This window comes from Poeciliopsis prolifica, unplaced genomic scaffold, assembly GCF_027474105.1.
Source record: "Poeciliopsis prolifica strain line A6 unplaced genomic scaffold, Auburn_PproV2 SCAFFOLD061, whole genome shotgun sequence".
Classification (NCBI taxonomy): Eukaryota; Metazoa; Chordata; class Actinopteri; order Cyprinodontiformes; family Poeciliidae; genus Poeciliopsis; species Poeciliopsis prolifica.
The window spans coordinates 273,526-292,562 of record NW_026562436.1 but is presented as its reverse complement, the minus strand read 5'-3'; the positions used below and the strand labels follow the sequence as shown (position 1 = coordinate 292,562).

The 19,037-nt window shown below is 38.6% G+C and overlaps 1 protein-coding gene across 1 annotated transcript in view; it reads left to right on the top strand.

Moving 5' to 3' along the window:
- ythdc2 (YTH domain containing 2) overlaps nt 1–15,208 on the top strand; it is a 30,966-nt gene extending 15,758 nt beyond the window's left edge. Inside the window, exons 16-31 of the mRNA XM_055060673.1 lie at nt 83–170; nt 653–733; nt 817–899; nt 3,499–3,604; nt 3,984–4,103; nt 4,241–4,513; nt 4,896–5,022; nt 5,485–5,690; nt 7,141–7,330; nt 8,557–8,648; nt 9,514–9,633; nt 9,728–9,879; nt 12,217–12,376; nt 12,708–12,917; nt 13,986–14,168; nt 14,612–15,208. Coding sequence (XP_054916648.1) covers nt 83–170; nt 653–733; nt 817–899; nt 3,499–3,604; nt 3,984–4,103; nt 4,241–4,513; nt 4,896–5,022; nt 5,485–5,690; nt 7,141–7,330; nt 8,557–8,648; nt 9,514–9,633; nt 9,728–9,879; nt 12,217–12,376; nt 12,708–12,917; nt 13,986–14,168; nt 14,612–14,683 — 2,263 coding nt within the window. The 3' untranslated portion in view covers nt 14,684–15,208. The remainder of the gene's footprint in view (nt 1–82; nt 171–652; nt 734–816; nt 900–3,498; nt 3,605–3,983; nt 4,104–4,240; nt 4,514–4,895; nt 5,023–5,484; nt 5,691–7,140; nt 7,331–8,556; nt 8,649–9,513; nt 9,634–9,727; nt 9,880–12,216; nt 12,377–12,707; nt 12,918–13,985; nt 14,169–14,611) is intronic.
- Nucleotides 15,209–19,037: the final 3,829 nt, after the last annotated feature.

The window sequence follows — 19,037 nt, the reverse complement described above, 5'->3', positions numbered from 1 at the left end:
GTCTTTTTTCACTGTTTGTTTGGAGTGTATTGATCTGGACAAGTAGGACTTGCTTGTGGGATTGATGTGTCTTACCTCTCAGTTACCAGGTTTTCACTCTGCATTCTGACATGCAGACTCTGGATCAGAAAAGAGCCATGAAGCCAGCGCCATCTGGTGTCCAGAAGATAGTGAGTTTATTTGTCTCTGCTGTATATATATATCTATATCTATATATAGATATATAGATATAGATATATCTATATCTATATATCTATCTATCTATATATATATATCTATATATAGATATAGATATATCTATATCTATATATCTATATATAGATATAGATATATATACATATATAACATCCTGTCAGAACCAGTCTTGGGCTGCCTCTGTCCCTCCTGAAGTCAATGACCAGTTTGTTTGTCTTGGATGTGTTTAGCTGCAGGCTGTTTGTATGGCAGACTCTGGATCAGAAAATAAGCTAAATGTTGTTTGTCATACAAAGTTTTTTCTTGTCTCCAGCTTTCATCAGAGCCTTATAGAGCCTTATATAGATATATATACATATATATCTATATCTATATATAGATATATATATATTTATGAGTAAACAAATAAATAGGGATTAATTAACCAGCTTTCTTTCTGCTCATCCTTTTTTTTCAGATTCTTTCTACTAACATTGCTGAAACAAGCATTACTATTGATGATGTGGTCTTCGTTATTGATTCAGGAAAGATCAAAGAGGTACTTGTCCCAGAAAAACACTGAAATAACCAGGTAGTTTTAGTTTGTTTTAATGCTGTTTGTGTGTTTTTTTTCTGTTGTAGAAGTCCTTTGATACGCTGAGTCGGGTTTCTATGTTAAAGACTGTTTGGATCTCAAAAGCCAGTGTTTTGCAAAGAAAAGGAAGGTAAGATTTGAATATTACTTTTTCCTAGACATTACAACCTTGCCTCGACCGTAATATTGGCATTGTTTGAGACACACTTGGGAACAGAAAGGCAGGAGCTGCTCTTATAAGTTTGATCTCCGCGAGCAAGTTTTAATTAGTAAATGAACCGACTGTAATAACTTTCTACTTTTACTGACCACACACCAACACCCAGATAAATGGGCAACTTGATGTTAGGTGACTTTGACATGTTACAAAGCAACCACTGGAATACTATGATTGAAAGTTGTACATTAAATTTAATATCACTATTACATCGTCCATAAAAGTACGATACACATATTTTTACTTTTATGCTGCAACCTGTTCTTGTTTAGTCATTTGTGGCAGGCCAATCTGCCATGTTATTTATGCATGCTGATGTATGTTGTGTGTGTACACCGTGTGCATAATCAGGGTTGATTTTATGATTGACTAACTAGAGAGCTTCCAGTCATTCCCAAAATGGTCAGCTGTCACCAGTTAAGCTGATTTCCAGTGAAACAAACTCTTTTCTCATCAATCCATAAAACCCTAAGAAAAATCTGTCTTCAGATATTTTATAGCAAACATGGATATAATGTTTCAACTTAAGTTTCTTGTTCAGTAGTGGTCATGTCTCTGATAATTGATAACAGACTAGTTGGGATCATCAAAATGTTTTGGTAAGAGCCAGTATAATGAGATCATTTTCTAATTTACTTTTTCCAAAGACATTTGTTTACTGCCTTTCTTGTGCATTTGGTTAAATAGCTTTCTATTCTCTATGACTTGGCTCGGGTTTTCTGGATATCGCAAGAATCATTTTTGCCCTGGTTGTAACTTCCTGAGAAATTGCTTCAGTATTTCCATAGAATGCTCATTCCTCAAGTTGGTACTATGTTCTCAGACTTCAGTCTTCTGACGCTTTCACATTTAGCACCAATGCATATATGTCATTGGGACACTCAGACAGCCTCTTAACTACTCTTTAAAGTACCTTTTTTACTCAAGTAAATGTAACCAGTACTACCCACTTTTGAACACAGACATCAGTAGCCTATAAGCTACTTGTCAACAAGCTTAAGGTGCTGTATTGTTATTAACTAGTCATCTTTTAGCTAACAATACCTGTATCCAACAGCATTACTCAACTCAGTCGTTTAGTTTAGGGCAGTGCTTCTCAAATAGTGGGGCGGGCCCCCTTTGGGGGGCGCGGTGCGATACCTGGGGAACAGGCTTTTTTTTGGCCGAACTAGTATAAAGTGTAATTGCGCACAGTAGGCGTCAGTGGCGCTCTCATTGTTACTTCTGTCACGTTTGCGACAGTGCAACATTTTACGACTTACAATACAACAGGTTTGCCTTGGTTAGCAGTGTTAAGTCAACAAAAAGCTCCGACTGCGTTCTGTCTCTGGCCTCCGTTATTCAACAACCCCCAACATGAAAAAGTTTTTCACAGGGATGAAAAGAAAAGCGGAGAGAGACAAAGATAATGAGACAACAGAAAGTCAACCGAAAGCTAAGAAGAGGAAATACGACGAAGCGTATTTAGCGCTTGGCTTCACTGTGACTACAGTTGGAGAAGAGGAAAGACCGTGTGTTTGCTGTGTCTAAAAATGCTCGCAGCGGACAGCATGAAGCCAAATAAATTAGCGCGTCACTTAAATACGTTACATCCCAATCACGCCGATAAGCCGCTAGAGTTTTTTCAGCGAAAAAAATGTTAATAAGGAAAAAATGTTATGCAGAGATGGATAGTCACGGTGGGGAATGGGGGGCGCGAATAGTTTTCTTCTTGCTAGGGGGGGCGTAACGGAAAATAATTGAGAAGCACTGGTTTAGGGGAAAATTGTGCAAAGTTCTTTGCGTTTTGGTGGTTTGCTGCCATGATTCTATCACACACCTAAGCAGCTCTGCACACTAGCAGCAGGTCTCCTTTGCTGCCGCAAAGATGTAAGCCCAGCACGAGGGTTTTAACGCTCATGTTGTGTTTAAAGGCGGCTCAGTAAAACATGTTTCAATGTGTTAACAACAAATTAAACAGTTGTAACTGCTGAAAAAATGTGACAGAAGGCACAGATATAGAAAGTGTGGAAGCCCCTTCTGCAGGGGTGCCCAAAGTCGGTCCTCGAGAGCTGGCATCCTGCATGTTTTAGTTCTCTCCCTGGTGGTAGTATTAACCTTTTCAGTCTGTCAGTGTTCTTGTTAGGCCTTCTAATGAGCCATCATTTAATCCAGGTGTGTTAAACCAGGGAGAGAACTAAAAGATGTAGGATCCTGTCCCTTGAGGACAGACTTTAGGCACCACTGTCCTACTGTATGAAATTGATATAGGAATAACAGAGAGTTGGGCACTTTAAGGTAAAAACAACGAACAGCTTCCAATCCGGGGGGGGGCGGCTGACTCTGCAATGCCCGCCAATGCCGCCGGGCCTGTACTCGGATGTTAAGAATTGAGTAGCAAGAAGAGTCATACAAAACCACACCGGATTATCCAGCCTTTTTATAATTGCACCTAGGCATAGTAATGTTATGTTATGTTTACATTTTAATTGAAAAAGTATTCCAGCTCAGTTTCAGTTTGGTCTCTGTGCAGAGCTGGTCGCTGTAGACCTGGGGTTTGCTTCCATCTCTTCAGTCGTCTCAGATTCAACAATATGCAAGAGTTCCAGGTTCCACAGCTGCTGCGAATGCCACTGCAGGTACACACTACCTTTATATTTACCAGCCCAGCTTTTATTCTCATAAGACACAATCATGTGGAAGTGTCAAATGTTGTGGTGATGGTTATTTAGGTTATTCAGCAAATTATAGTCGGAACATTTTCTGAAAAATGCAGGATTAAAACATATTTGCTAACAGCAGAACCCTTACAAGATTTTTTCTAGGATGTAAAAAGTCCTCTAAATGACTAGAAAATGTGAAAAAAATGAGTCATGAAAAATGAACAACAAACTGATGGTGAGAGTTTGGAGGATTTTAGCAGGTGTTCGCAGGTGATGGAAACTCAGAGGCTGTAGAACAGACAGAACATTAAGTCATGTACAGTTACTTCACAATAAAAGGTATTGTGTTTTTCAGGAATTGTGTCTACAGACCAAGCTGTTGGCTCCTTCATCCTGCCCCGTTGCTGAGTTCTTATCTAAAGCGCCACAGCCACCTCCCACACATGCAATCCAGAGTGCTGTACAGATGTTAAAGGTAAATTTTTTTCCCCAAGGTCCATCATGCAACTGATAGTGAAGTGGCTGTGAATGCATGCTAACGAGCCGATGTGCCCACTGGCTAATGTATTCTAGCTCGTAAAGGTGCATTCCTTATGCCAACCTTTCTCTCAGACAATAGATGCTCTGGACCAGAATGAAGACTTAACCGACCTGGGCTTCCACCTGGCTGATTTACCTGTGGAGCCCCACCTGGGGAAAATGGTGTTGTGCGCTGTTGTGCTCAAGTGTCTGGACCCCATTCTCACCATTGCCTGTACTCTGGCCTATCGTGACCCTTTCACCCTTCCTGCTGAAAGCTCCCAGAAGAGAGCTGCTCTGCAGAGCCGCAAACGTTTCACGTCCAACACCTTCAGTGACCACATGGCCCTGCTCAGAGCTTTCCAGGTACAGACGTTTGCCTTTTTCACTACTAACCACAGTCCTCGTCTTCCGGTTATCAGCAGTTGTCTCATCAAAAGGCTTGTTAAGCTTGAATTTGACCTCAGTCGTTTTGAAGACACGCAGAGATTTCATAGATACTCAATCTTTTTCTTCTTCACAATTGAAAAATAAAGTAGTGAAAATAAAGTACTGGGGATTTTAACAATGTAGGGAAAACAGAATTGTTTCTTTCTGGCTAAAAAGAATAGTAAATTACCCTGAGAAGTGATGAGGTCCACCATACCAACTGTTAGTAGTCTTTCCAATCTCTGCTCTAATTTCATGAAAATATGTCAAGTTGAGCTGAATGTGACAATGGGAGATATTTAAACCTCCCTTGTGTTAGGCATGGCAGAAAGCCCGCAGTGAAGGCTGGGAGAGATCATTCTGTGAAAGGAACTTCCTGTCCCAGTCTACCATGGACATGATTCTTGGCATGAGGACACAACTTTTAGGGCAACTTCGTGCTATTGGTGAGTTTGACTTTTATTTTCTTCTTATTCATTTGCTGCAAAGTGTTAGAATAAAATAAAAACCACTGAAAAGTCAGCAAAAAATCCTTAAAATACTTAGTGTAATTTGAGGTTTTTTTGCATCTCTTCTCTAGGAACACTTCAGGACCCATTGTGGGATCTTAAGTTAATGGTATATGTGGATATTTATGTCGAACTGTCTGATCTGAATTTTGGTGTTGTAGTATTATTGTGGGGAACTGTTTCACACAGTAAAAAATTTGTTAGTTTTAAATTTTCAAGCATTTCTGACTTTTTACTTCAGAAACGACATTAAAAATTCTGAATTGGCAATAGTTTGCCTTAGAAATGTTCCTCCTGTTCATTTCTTTGTGTTTTAGCCCCTGGCATGTTGACATATTTATAAATTTTATAAGCACTTTGGTTATTTTTGTTAATGGAGCTTTTTCTTTGGTCGGCCAGGTTTTGTGCGCGCCCGTGGGGGCAGCGATATCCGTGATGTTAATCTGAATTCTGAAAACTGGGCTGTCGTGAAAGCAGCCCTGGTGGCTGGAATGTATCCAAACATGGTTCATGTCAACAAGAAGACCTCCCTGCTCTCCAGTAACAGAGAGAAGAAGGTTCATTTTCATCCTACATCAGTCCTGAGCCAGCTGCAGTTGAAGGAGGTAGGAATTTAATTTTGCCAACACCGAAGCACAAAAATCTGAGAGAGAAAGTTCACAAGGAGCAGCTGCTCTGTTTTTGATGTGTTTAAGGTTAATAGGCCTAAAGCACTGTTGCCTTGCAGCAAGAAGGTTGTGGGTTAGAAACCCAGTCTGGGGTCGTTCTGAACGGAATTGGGATGTTATTCCAATGCATGTAAATATGACTTTCAGGTTAATTGCATTGTCCTGTTTTTGTTCCATCACCCAACAACAGCACTGCTCCAGTACTCTGCAACAGAGCTTTATAAGATCCGCTTACCTCTGCATGGCTCACCAGCTCTGTTCCTACATCGAGAAATTTGCCCCATCAGACATACATTCAGTATAACATAAAACTTCACTAACCTAAATCAATTTCACACCCAAAACTCAGATAGCGTTTAGCAACTTAACTTACCTTGATATGTTTTTTCAGATTCGATAGTGGAGTTTTGAAAACTAGAAGTTTATGCTTTCAGGGAGGCAAAGGTAGCACCAGAATCTCCAGGAGTCGTTTTTTGACCCAGTTAACTGGAAAAAATCTTTTAAATAAGGCCTTATGTCTCCTGGATGACTACCCTTGGTGAACTCCGTTTTGGGTTTTAATGATTCTGCTACAGACATGATTCACTTTCTCGCTTTGCAGTGGTTCAGGGCACCAATTCCCCTCTTACCATTGGTCACTTTCAAACTAATGAACAAACAAAAAACCACAATGTGATTTGGATGTAACGTGTAACGCAATTCTGCATAGAAATGTAGTTAAATTGAAAGTACTGGTACCCGCTGTACTGTAAAATGTAATGGAGTGAAAATCGAAAGTACCCAGAATTAAAACTAATCAAGTAAAGTACAGATACATGAAAAATGTAATCAAATATGTCCCACTACTAACAAAACCACTAGATTCACTTCCTCTTCATCTGTATCCTTCTGATTTTGGTAACATTTTTGTATCTTTTTTTTTTCTTCAAAAATAGCACATATCCACCAGCAACCTGTATTGACTGTTGCTTTAACATAATCTGTTCCAGTTCCAGTTGCCCCTATTAATTCACTTTCACACGCTCCTCAGTCAGTGAGGTCTCCAAATTAATTTAAAATCAAAATATTGAACCTGCCAATTAGATTCTCTTCCAACTGTTCTTGTCAAAGCTACCCTTCCCTCTCTCACCCCTTTCATTTGTAAACACAAGACTTCCTTTTGTTACCTAAATGACTCATTGACTGTCTAAGGATACAAAATTGTAATGTCCAAAGAAAAGCTTTGATATGGTGAACCTTTCCTCCAAATATTCAGCTGTTTTAATCAGACTGTTTGAGTATGTGCTTGTCTGAAACTGGTCAATCATTCTTTCTATGATTATGAGATATGAACTGTGTTAAAGAAAGGATTCTTAGGGATATGAAACTTTGTGTTCACTGTGTTTAGAACAACAGCTCCAAATTAGGTCAGACCCTCCCCACAGACTGGTTGATCTATGATGAGATGAGCAGAGGTCACAGGATGGCCAGTGTTCGCTGTTGCTCCGTGGTGACCTCCATCACAGTGGCCATGTTTGGAGGTGGTACCAAACTTCTTAGCTCCACACTCCATGAAAGTGCTGTACAGAAAAGAAATGGTAAGTAAATCACTCAGACTTTTCAAAAATCTTTTTTTCTTAAGTTTTTATATTTCAAGCACTTAGCCTTTTTAAAGGGTCAGAATTACAGAAATTAAAATTGACTTTTTTGAGCTCTACATTATCATCATAATGTTATTAATCATCAAAACCAGACCTGAAATGTTGCCTTGATTCTTGTTTAGGAAATACTTTAATTTCCTGTGGCAACCATTCTGGGTGCATAATTGCTTGCTCTGACTCCTCCTTGGAGCTACAGTCTCCAGCCAAACTTCCACCTTACAAAGTAGTGTTAAACCTTTCAGTGATTTATAAACTAACAACAGTATTTTAAAGTCTATTCTCTGAGCTCCAGGGAGACAGTGGAAGGATATTAGAACTCAGTGATATGCTCTATCTTCCTGGTTTTATTGAGTAAGCAGCAGTGTTCTGTATCAGCTGCAGCTGTCTGAAGCCCAGTTCACACTACACAATTTTTTGGCCCGATTTTGCCCTTACGACAATCTTAGAACATTCTGAGTTCTAAGATTAGGTCAGACATTCTGAGTTCTAAGATTCGGTCAGACATTCTGAGTTCTAAGATTGTCGCTTCCGACAATTGTAACCAATCATCCTGTAGTGTGTGGTGTGTTACGACTGATCGGTTTCAGTTGGTGGAACGTCGGGACCGCTTTGATCTAAAATCGGAGATATTGAATGTGTTTAATCATCTTGGCTCATTCATCGCAATATCTGTGGTGTTCCCCAGACTTGTTTTTATTTATTTATTTATTTATTTTTATTAAAAATAATTATAAAATTATTGCACAGATTACATCTGGTTGAGAAGCGCATTCCAATCTTTGGTTGAAATGGCGCATTTGATTTTATTATGCAGTCATAATACAATTTTAAACAATACAATAAGTTTCAATTAAAGGAGCTGGAATACGTTAAGCTTTTGCAGTCAGTTGGGAGTCACTGGTCCTGTTTGCGGTGTTTGTACCAACAAATTAACTTCTTATCAATATGCTGTCCCATCACTTTGCATCTTCTTCTTGAGTTAAGGATTTTTTTTCATGTGCTAAAAATCACTTCTTTCAATTGATCGATTTTCTGTCTCAAATTGATGAGAAACAACAAAAATAACTATTAGATTTTACTCTATGAAATCTCCCTAAGCCTAAAAAGATCTGAAGAAAGCTTGCCTCTGCAAATTAAGCAGGTTTCTGTGTTTTTTTCTGCAGAAAATCCTCTGGATGACATGAGTGACAGTGACACAGAAGATTTAGTGGAGATAAAGATTGACGACTGGCTTGTCTTCGGGCTCGAGAGAGAGGTGAAGAAATAAAAGCCTTGACATACGTTATCCAAAGTTGAACAGCTGACACAGAGTCATGTGGTTTCAGGCTGTTTGTATTTTCACACACCTTTCATGCAACAGCACAGACTACCGGTACTGCTTCAGTACATGTCACGCCTCTATCCGTGGAGGTCTCTCCTCCCTCCATACATTTTCTATTTTGCTTTTAGGAAATAGTCACTGAGCTTGGACGACACTTTTTTCCAGATAGCCTCTTCAGTGAACAATGGATTTCCCGGCTATTAACTCCTGGATGGTTTATAAGCAGGAGTGATTAACCATCCACCAGTCTTATCATAGTAATTTAGTGAAAAGTAGTACAAATATACCTAATTTGTATACTGTAAGTACAGCAAAAAAAGCATCTGAACAATCAGACAACACTTCGCACAGAGATACTTTGACCTGGGCCTGATGTCAAGTTCAACAGGCAGATGCCTCTCTGCAAACAAAATCACACAATTTTCATCACGTTTAGGTTAATGAGAAGTGGTTTCAGCACTTCACATGAAGCATGTAAAGCCCTTAAGTCCAGCTTTTAAAACTTTTAAATGTGGCGTTGAGTTTTTCATGTGTTTCCTTAGTTCTTAAACGTTTTTTTTGGTGAATCAAAATGTAAATGTGGCAGAAGGGATGATCCAGCATACTAGTGAATTCTTCTTATTTTATTTTATTTCAAATCAGTACATGGTATGACAAAATGTATCTATGTTATCAGAACATTCTGTGAAGATTTTCTTTTGTTACTGACTCATCATGTAATTTTCACATTTGTTTAGATTACCCATTCTCTGACAGACGTGTCTTTATGCTTATCTCCTGTTGGCTCTACTATTGTCAGACTGCAGCACTGGTATCTGAACTCAGACAGAAGTGGCAGAACCTGTTTATAAAGAGGATCCGCTGTCCTTCCAAACCCTGGTCTCAGCAGGACGAGGCAGTCATCCAGACCTTAGTGTCTGTATGTGCTCAACTTCATCATTGCTCTTCAGTTTCCCTTTGGATGGGAATTGTTCCTGTGTTTAATGCCTGCAGTTCACACTGACTGCCTCCAGGTGCTAGGTGCTGAGGAGCAGGAAGCTGGCCTGCAGCAGCCTACAGGGATTGGTCAGAGGCCTAGGCCTATGACATCAGAGGATGGGCCAAGGTCATCAGGGAGGAACTCCAAGGCCAGCCCCCAGCTGCCCTCTCACAACACAAATGACAAGTAAGCCAAAAATTATCATGTTTCATGGTAGTGTCTTGTTCTGGTTTCTCTTCTTTTATTTGATTTTTCTGTTTTTCTCAGTTTGCTATTTATGGTAAAAAAAAACGACCCTATCATGCTTTGGGTCTTTAAATTCTACAATTTTCTGATTTATGATGGGCTCTCAATATATACTATGTATATAGGTATATAGTATATACCTATATGATGATGTACATTTGCTCTAATGGCTTTAAAACAAGAATTGAATATTGTGCAGGGGGCTTCACAGTTTGTTGCCCTGCTGCAAGCTGAATTTGTCAAGAGTTTTTGAAACCTAGATGGGAAGAAAATTTAATTTTTTTGACTGGACTATAGTTTTGCCCTACAGACCTGTCCACATTCTAGTGAGGCTTTTTAAAGGATTTTGATTATCTCACGTAAATGTCAGCCAAACAGTTCCTGAATTATCAGTTCATTCGTCTGTTATCTATTAGTGTTGTTGATTTCATTTTGTTGGAGAAACTTAAAAAACCTTTCAGACCCTTATTAAGTGCAATCTTATCTTGATAATAAAATAAGTATTACGACTATGCCCAAATTTATACAGATGTTTCAAAAAACTTAAATAACAGTGATGGGGATTTATGATGGGAGTCATCTTAGATTAAGGAAGTTCGTCTATTAAGAAATGGATTTTATTCAGATTCAAGTTCATTATTATATTACTTGACAAATAATTATTCAGACTTCAGATGAGAGCTTTTATTAGAAGTTCAATTGTTAAGATATAGAATTCAGGACCTGGGTTTACTAGTTATTATTACATGAATACCATCACATATAGGAATAAAAAAATTAGTTGGCAGATAAATGTGCAAAATAATCAACAGAAAATAGTTACAGTTATATCTTCAGCAAAAGGAGAAATAAAATCTGTCTTTAAACAAAAGGTCAAGGGTGGGTGGCAGAAACAGTGGGAAGAAGAAGTTCCTGGCAGGTGGCTTTGGCCTGACTCAAAGAAAGAGAACAGGATCAAATGGAAAGGAAGAAATTATTGTTTCCAGATTATGTTTTATTCATACTGGGTTAAATATTACATCAGTGGAAAACATTCTACAGGAAAATGTGATTTTTGTTTTCCAGAAGAGACGGTGAAACATGTGGTATTATTCTGTTCCAAATTTTTCATTGAGAGGAGAAAACTGTCATGTATAACAAGATAATAAATTACAATTGAATATACAAAACATTTAGGACAAATGTTACACTTCTGAATAATATTTCCCTTTATTAAAATATCAAGAAAACAAAATTGATAGTGAGGATATAGTTGTGTTTTTTTCTTTAGCTTTAAAATCTGTGTGATTTATAATTATATAATCTGTGTAATATATTATTAGCATCCCAATCCACACTCCATTTCATTAGATGGCAGTAATGTACATCTAAAAGTTGCTTGCCAACCGTCATGTCTGTTGGTCATGCAGTTTGTAAAAAACAGCCTCCCACTAAACTTACTTTTTTGGCTCCTGGTGACAGTGTGCAGAGGGTGCCTGGGATTGTCGATAAAAGACAGAAGTTTCTGCGATGTTCTCCTCTCTGCCACTGTTGTCAGCCCACCTGATTTGTTTCTCCAGCCTGGTTAGGCCTACCTGGGAGAAGCTTCCATCACCAGCACACCAAGACAATAATTGATAAAACAGCCTAAACATCTTTCCGCAGATCTCATTCTGAGATTAGCCTCAGCGGCCTTCTTAGACTTTCTGCATAACGTCTAAGAAGGCCCAGACATTCTTAAACCTTCCGTATAAGAAGGTCTGAGCCTTCTTTTACAGCTGCTTTGTGTTACATGAAATAAACATTTTAGCTATTTTTGAAATAATAAGTTTAGCATACTCTTGGAGTGAATCAATGGAAGTCAGCATGATAGTGATATGCCACGTGCGATTTTATGCATTTATCATTTATTTTTATTTTTTACAACTTTGGCCTGACAAATGGCTAAGGGAAAAAGAGGAAGTGTGTCACAAACATCTAAAATGACACTAATTAGACAGCATAAACATAAAAACCAATAAATATATTAGTGTATTTACTAAAGTACAGGTGATAGATGTGGATGACAAATTGCATCTCAAAGCCCATGAGATAAATGTCGTACAATTTTTCAACATACTGTTAAAATGCAGCAGTCTGATTCATGTATTCTAGTGTCTGATCTTTTTTACTTTTATAAAAGTCTATCTCCAGGGCAGATAGAAAGTAGTGTGTTCAAAGTATTCACAATTAATATCAAACCTTACAGTTACCTACCATTTGGTTCGCCGTCTTCAACAGCTGACTACTTCCCCACAGGCCTCGTCGAATGCTGTCTTCTGACCTGCTGAAGACTAACTCCCACAGCAGAGATGAAGTCTCACTGGCCATCAAGAAGCTGTGGGATTATCCGTCTTCCTCCAGTAGTTCTTCCTGCTCTGTTACTCTGGATGGGCCCCCCGAGTCTCCCTCAGGAAAGGTAGGACATGGGCACTACATAGGACATTTAATGTCCCACAGGCCTCAACTGGTCCTTTAAGATGTACTACAGTGTCCCAGATATAAAAATTAGATATCAAGCAGGCATTAAGTATTTATTCTGAGTGAATTTCAGTGAGCAAGAGATGAGGACAGGTCTGTTGTTGCCAGAAGTAATTGCCTGCCCCAATTGAAACAAAGTATCTAATTTTCATCCATATTCCAACACAAACTTTACTCATTGTAACCTCATTCGCTAATGTAAGGTGCATACTCAATAAAAAGAGGATTGTGTGAGGCTAAAGGAGTTGTTTTACTTGTTTTGTTCCCAGCTGGTCTTAAAGTCTGTGTCTCAGAAGCCTACTGTGTCATCAGTCCGATACTTCATTATGAAGAGCAACAGCATCAGAAACATAGAGATTTCTCAGCAGAAAGGCATCTGGTCTACTACACCAAACAACGAGACCAAACTCACCCAAGCTTTCCTGGCAAATAGCTTCATAATTCTCATCTTCTCTGTCCAGGGATCTGGACACTTCCAGGTATCTGATTTCAGTTGACATTGTTGGTCTCCTCTGTACATGTCTTTGAATATGAGGCTGTCATGTTGTGTCGAGGTTTGTGGTAGGATCCACTTATAGAAGACGAAGGCCACCAGTGAGTTTGAAGATTTAAATCCTTCCTTATGATCTATATTAAGTAGAGCTGCAATGCTTTGGTCTGAATTCTTGGTTACTGTAGCTCCCCTGGTTTATCTCTGTTCTGAGGCGTTTTAGAACAACATGCTTTCTGTGGTTTTTAAAAATGTGAATGAGACATTTCAAGACCCACCTCCAGGTCACAGAGCCATTTTTAAATCATAGCAGGGGCACTATGATCTACCAGAAGATACATTTTTTATACCAAAGTTTATTAAAGATGTCGGCAATGAAAAACTTGTCCATCCAACCTTACATGTTGGAGCCAGAGTCTGACCCAGAACAGGAGAATGAAGACGACCATCCTGCAGAACTACGTATTCAAATAAATGCATCACAGTGGTGTTATTATGTGCGTTAATACACACTAGAACCAAACTTTTTGACTTGTTTGCTTACAACTTTGGCATAATTGAACTTGGACTACAAAATTGCTGCAAGAAAAAAAATGGCAGATTCACAAATTGGTGAGCCCAAAGTCCATGACTTTGTTTAGCAAGAAAATGCAACAAAGACAAGAAAATGAAATAGAGAGAAAAGAAAAATGAACGGACTGAAAAATGTAACCCAAAACAGAGTATAAAGATATCTACACTGCACCAGGAGAGAACAAATAATTTTTTTTACACTTACATGCTCAAAATATGCAAAAAATGTAGCAAAGACTAAAAATGTGGATTTTACGAGATATGTCCCCTGTAAGGCTTTCTAATTTTCGAAACTTTTGAAGAACAGGAACATTTCTGAAATGTAGCCAGGATTCCCGTTACTGCATACTGTCACTTAGAGATTAATAACAATTTTGTTGTTACATGTCAAAAATAAGTGTGAAGATTGTCCCAGAAATGTAATACATGCAATAATTAAAAAAAAAAAAAAAAAAGCATTCCACTGAAGGTGTGTGGTTTGCAGGGTTACGCTCGCATGACATCTGTCGTCAGCCAGGAGAGCTGCCAGGACTGGGGCTTCATGGGGCTCGGAGGAGTTTTCAGTGTAGAGTGGATCCATAAAGAGAGTCTTCCCTTCCCCTTCACCCAGCACATCCTCAACCCATGGAATGACAACAAGAGAGTTCAAGTCAGCAGGGATGGACAGGTGAGACTGCATCATAAGCTCAAACATACTGTAGCTACTTGCTGCAGATTCAGGCAGAACTGCCAGAAATGGTAAGCAGTGTTGGAATTTACAGTATGAGGTGGTTAACACCTCTAAGTTTCTCTTTAGCAAGGCTTAGGTTGTGTTAGAGCCATGGTATCGAACTCTAGTTGATATCCTGCAACTTTTACATGCGTCTCTGCTTCTTCACACCAGGATCCAGTATTATTTTATTTGCAGAGCTTTGTAGAACCTATCTGTATTCTAGCGATGCTGTTTAGCCATTTAATTCAAGTGTAGGACAAGGGACACGTGTAAATGTTTCAGGACAGCGGCCCTCAAGGACTGGAGTTTGAGACAACTTTATCAGAGGAAGCAAACATAAAGATGTCAATAAAATGAAAACTGATGTTGTGATTATGTGGATATTTTGTGTTGTGTAGGAGTTGGAGCCCCAGGCTGGCAGCCAGTTGCTGTCTCTGTGGGAGAGGAATTCTGGGAATCAGCTTCACTAATGTTGGACTCCTCATTAACTTAACAGGTATTCTAACTCTGTGACTGACTAGGAACCCCCAAACTTATTGACCATGGAAGGTAATATGTTTTCTGGGCACTCAGGGCACTAATGTTGCACATGTGCCATGTTTTGTTTGTATTCCACCTGAAGTGCCCTGCACCACCAGTTCGGACCTGATAACCAGAAAAACTGACTCATTCCACAGAGAAATGTCTCCTCTGTGCTGCTCTCAGTTCAAACTTTAGTTTTCACCTTTTCATTGTTTTCTCATTCTGTTAGATGTGTTTTGAAACAATATTTGTTGTATAAGGTGTCTGTACAATAAGTTTACAATAAAAAGAATGTGGCTCTGTAGATGTAAACAGGATTCATATGGGAGCAACCTTATTTTTGCTGTTGTTTTTCAATGTTTTGTTTTATTCTACTTGGTGTAATTGCCCTGTTTTTATCCAACTGACTTGTTTCTATTTAAAGCATATTGCTTATTTTTGTGAGAATACTCAAAGTCTGCTTTATTTGTTCATTAAAGATCTGTTTAAATGCTATATTGTAATTTTGACTTATTATTGCCTCAAAGATATAACTGTCTTGTTAAGGATGTCCTAATATTGAATGAATGTCCTTTTATCGCCAAGAGCCAGAGTATAATACATAATTGTACTGATGTTCAATCTCTTCTTGAGTTCCATCACAAGTAGAAGGAAGCATTATCCACAGGGTTTAGTTTCACCGAGTTAAGACAGATGCACCTTTATTCTCCATTGTCTGAAATGCAATCAGAATAAGCTTCAGTTAGAATTAAGAAAATGATTTCTGTTTGCTAAACGCTACAATATTAACATAAGCAATTTGTCAAATTTATTCAAATATGTCTTGAAATTCAGGGCCCAAAATCTGGCCCCTGATTTGGGCCCAGATTTCATACAGTTCATATTTTAGCCAAACATCCCCACCAAAGAGTCCTGGCTTAAGGCTGATTCATTCCCATCTTAGTGAGATGGTGTGGTTCACCCTGTTGCTAGGTATGACACTGTCTTCTAGGATGATTTTAAAGCAAAATAAGAAACAAAATAAACCAAATTCTGCTAATCAGTTGGCCTTGGATGACCACAGCTGATCAAGTCTTTTACCAGACAGGTCAAACTGTAAATGTTAATGAGTCAGTGGACTGTTTTGAACATTTTACATCTTTAGCAGTTGTCCTACTTTTTCTAAAACCACCATAGCCAGGTTCATCCATAAATCAAGGCCAAGAACAGCTTATAAGCATTGAGATTGTGTTTTAGTCTGTGACTGTGTATGTTAGTCATTCTTTACAACTTTGCAGTTCTACTCAGATAGCTGCTCCACTGTTGTTTCACTCCTTATAGGAGCATTGTTCTTTTTACTTGGATCGCGCTGAAGCATGGGAAGGAACAAACTGTCAGGGTCCCTGTGTGTGTCAGAGAGCGAGTGATGCATCTTTTCCAGTGAGGATCTTGGAGAACCTGGGCAGCTACAGAGGTGGAGCTCATCAGCCTCATCAGAGTGCTGGGAATAAAAGAGCAGCAGAGCCTTTATTCAGTGCTGGATGATTAACGTTTACTGGTAGTCTTTCTGGTGCCTTCTTGTAGTTACCTGTCACTATTTTTGTGCATTTGCCAGAAGTTTTACAGTCTTTGTGTTTGCTGCCTCTAGGTTGACTCATTGGATTTCCATGAAGAATCAGTTTCACTGTTTGTCTTCCTGTGGATCTACTTGCTAGTCACCTGCCTGCATGCTCTGCTGTTCATCATTACTCCAACATGCTTCATCAGACCCCTGGTTCCACCCTCCTCTCACTAATCTGAGGATTCACCATCTACCATTCTCCACACAGGACCCAGGCCATCTTTTCCTCTACACCTCACTCTGAATTATTCTAAAGTAAGCTCTCTTTTATTTCATTCCTGATCATTTCTGGCCACCATTAATTCCACTCTCATTCCAGACGTCACCGATCTTGTGACCCTTTCCATCCTCCTGAAGGCTGAAGATCTGTCAATAGTTTCTTTGAAAATAAAACCAAATCCTTATTTGGACTCTGTTGATTCTGCATCTGGTCAGACGGTTAAATTCGAACATGTTGCACACATTTTCACATGACATAATTATTTTCAAAAACTCAATTTCTCAGTCATGAATTCAAACTACTATAAACTTGCCTTCAAATCTGGGGGCAGGTTTATTTGTGAAGTCGCCTGTTCATATGCAAGATAAGCCCAAATACTTTGTAGGAAAATGATTTTTCCTGTCTTCACAATTTCATTCTTTTTTTCTGCTTTTTTCTATGGTTTTAAATAATTTAGTTCCATCCTATCTGTATGAATGTATTTTATGTTTACTGAATAGTAATGTATCAGGGTAATTTAAAGCTGTACAATACTTACTAATTCCCCACACCACAAAGGACTTCCTGGGGCACTGTCATACATCCCGGTTGCTGTTGTTCAAGAAGTATTTCCACTTGGCTCAATCAACTCTTCTTTTTTCTATTTGAATTTTTTTTTCTGTAAAAATATATTGTTTTTGTTGTGTTCCCTAAAGGCACATTTTAAATGAAACCAGTAATCATTATTATTAGAACTTCTACAACCAGGGAATGTGGCCATGGTTTTTGGTACTCGTAAAGGCAGCCTTCCATGCATTTACAAATTTACATGAATTTATGGGTGGCGACAGGGTAGACCTATTATTTCACACAAATTGGGATATGTAAGGTGTGCACTGTTTTATAAATCTGAATTTTTTTGTGTCCCACACTTTTCAAAATTTTTGCTATGCCAATTTAAGTGTGAAAGCTGTGTAAACTTTTATACATGAGGCTTGTAGTAGTTGACCAGTCATTAAAAGCAATAATGCAAACATAACCACAGAGGTCATTAGGACCCGTGCGTTGGCCTTTAGTTTGACACATTTGCGGTGTGGAAACTACTTCTGAAAAACCTGCTTCCTTTTGATGTTTTACAAGAAGATGAACTCCCGGTTAGAGCTCCTGCTTCAGACATAGACTTAGAAAGACACCATATAGCCAATCTCTGTTGTCATTCTTTGAAATGTATACCCTTCAAAATATACAAAATAAACACAGGCCATGTCAGTAGTTATCTCTTGCATCTTGTCTGTAAAAGGTGATTTTATTGTAATGCAGTCAAAGGCAACTAAATGAGTATACATTTAGTTGCCTTTGACTTGAAGAAGTTGCTTTTGACTTGAAGAAGTTGCCACTTGAATGACCAAGTGTAATATCAGAAACTTAAAAATAGTTTTTCAGATGCTTTGATTTGTAATTGGGGAAGAATGACCTGTTGAGTTTTGAAATTTTGGTAATGTGAGTTGAGCATTTTGAAATAAATTAATAAAAGTTTTTTGTTTTGTTTTGCTTTTATGCAGTCACAAAATATTATTCAAAAGTTAATGCTCTATGCTAAATGCTGTCTTGCAGCAAGAAAGTTCTTGGCTTAAATTACAGAATGAAGTCTTCATGTATGGAGGTTGCATTTTCTCCCCATGCGGCTACCCACCACAGTCAAGAACATGATTGTTACGTCAACTGAAAACTGTACATTACTTTTACAATACTTTGTATTCATACTTTGTATAAATGGTGGTGTGTTTCTGCATTACCCTGTGGTGGACTGGACATTTGTCCAGAATGTACCCCCTTTTGTCCAGTAACCACTGAAGACAGACAATCCTATAAGGATGAGTGGGTTTTGAGTGGTGCCCAAAGTCTGTCCTCAAAAGGGCTGGCATCCTGCTATTAGTTCTCTCCCTGTTTTATTGGATCATTGATCATGATTGCTCATGAGAAGGCCAAAGAAGAACATTGACATGCTGAAAAGGTTGTTACTGCCACCAAAGAGGGAACTAAGACATGCAGGGTGCTGGCCCTTTGGGCACCACTGGTTTTGATGATGACTGGATGGATATTTTATGCTATGTGTTCATAGCTGTTTGTGGCAGGAAAACCCAAATATTACTACTGAACTTGCCAAAACTTAATGGCTGTTGGTGTTTTTTTTTTTTTTTTAGAAAACTCTTGTTGCATGACCCTGATTAGACCATGTGTCAGCTTGCAAGCACACAATTATTTGCTAAATTATGTGCACATAACACAATTAAGCACCACAGGCCAATTTTTAGTGTGTGGCTTTCGGTCAAAATGAGTAGACATGAGTAGACAAATGTACACCACTGTAGAAGAACAGTGGTAATATTCTTAAATTTTTCTCATTCTAGTGAGCAAGGGTTAAAATGGACAAGTGCTTCTCTACAGTCATTCCTGGTGCATTTTATTGTTATTGGATAACGCACAACTATAGTCACACCAG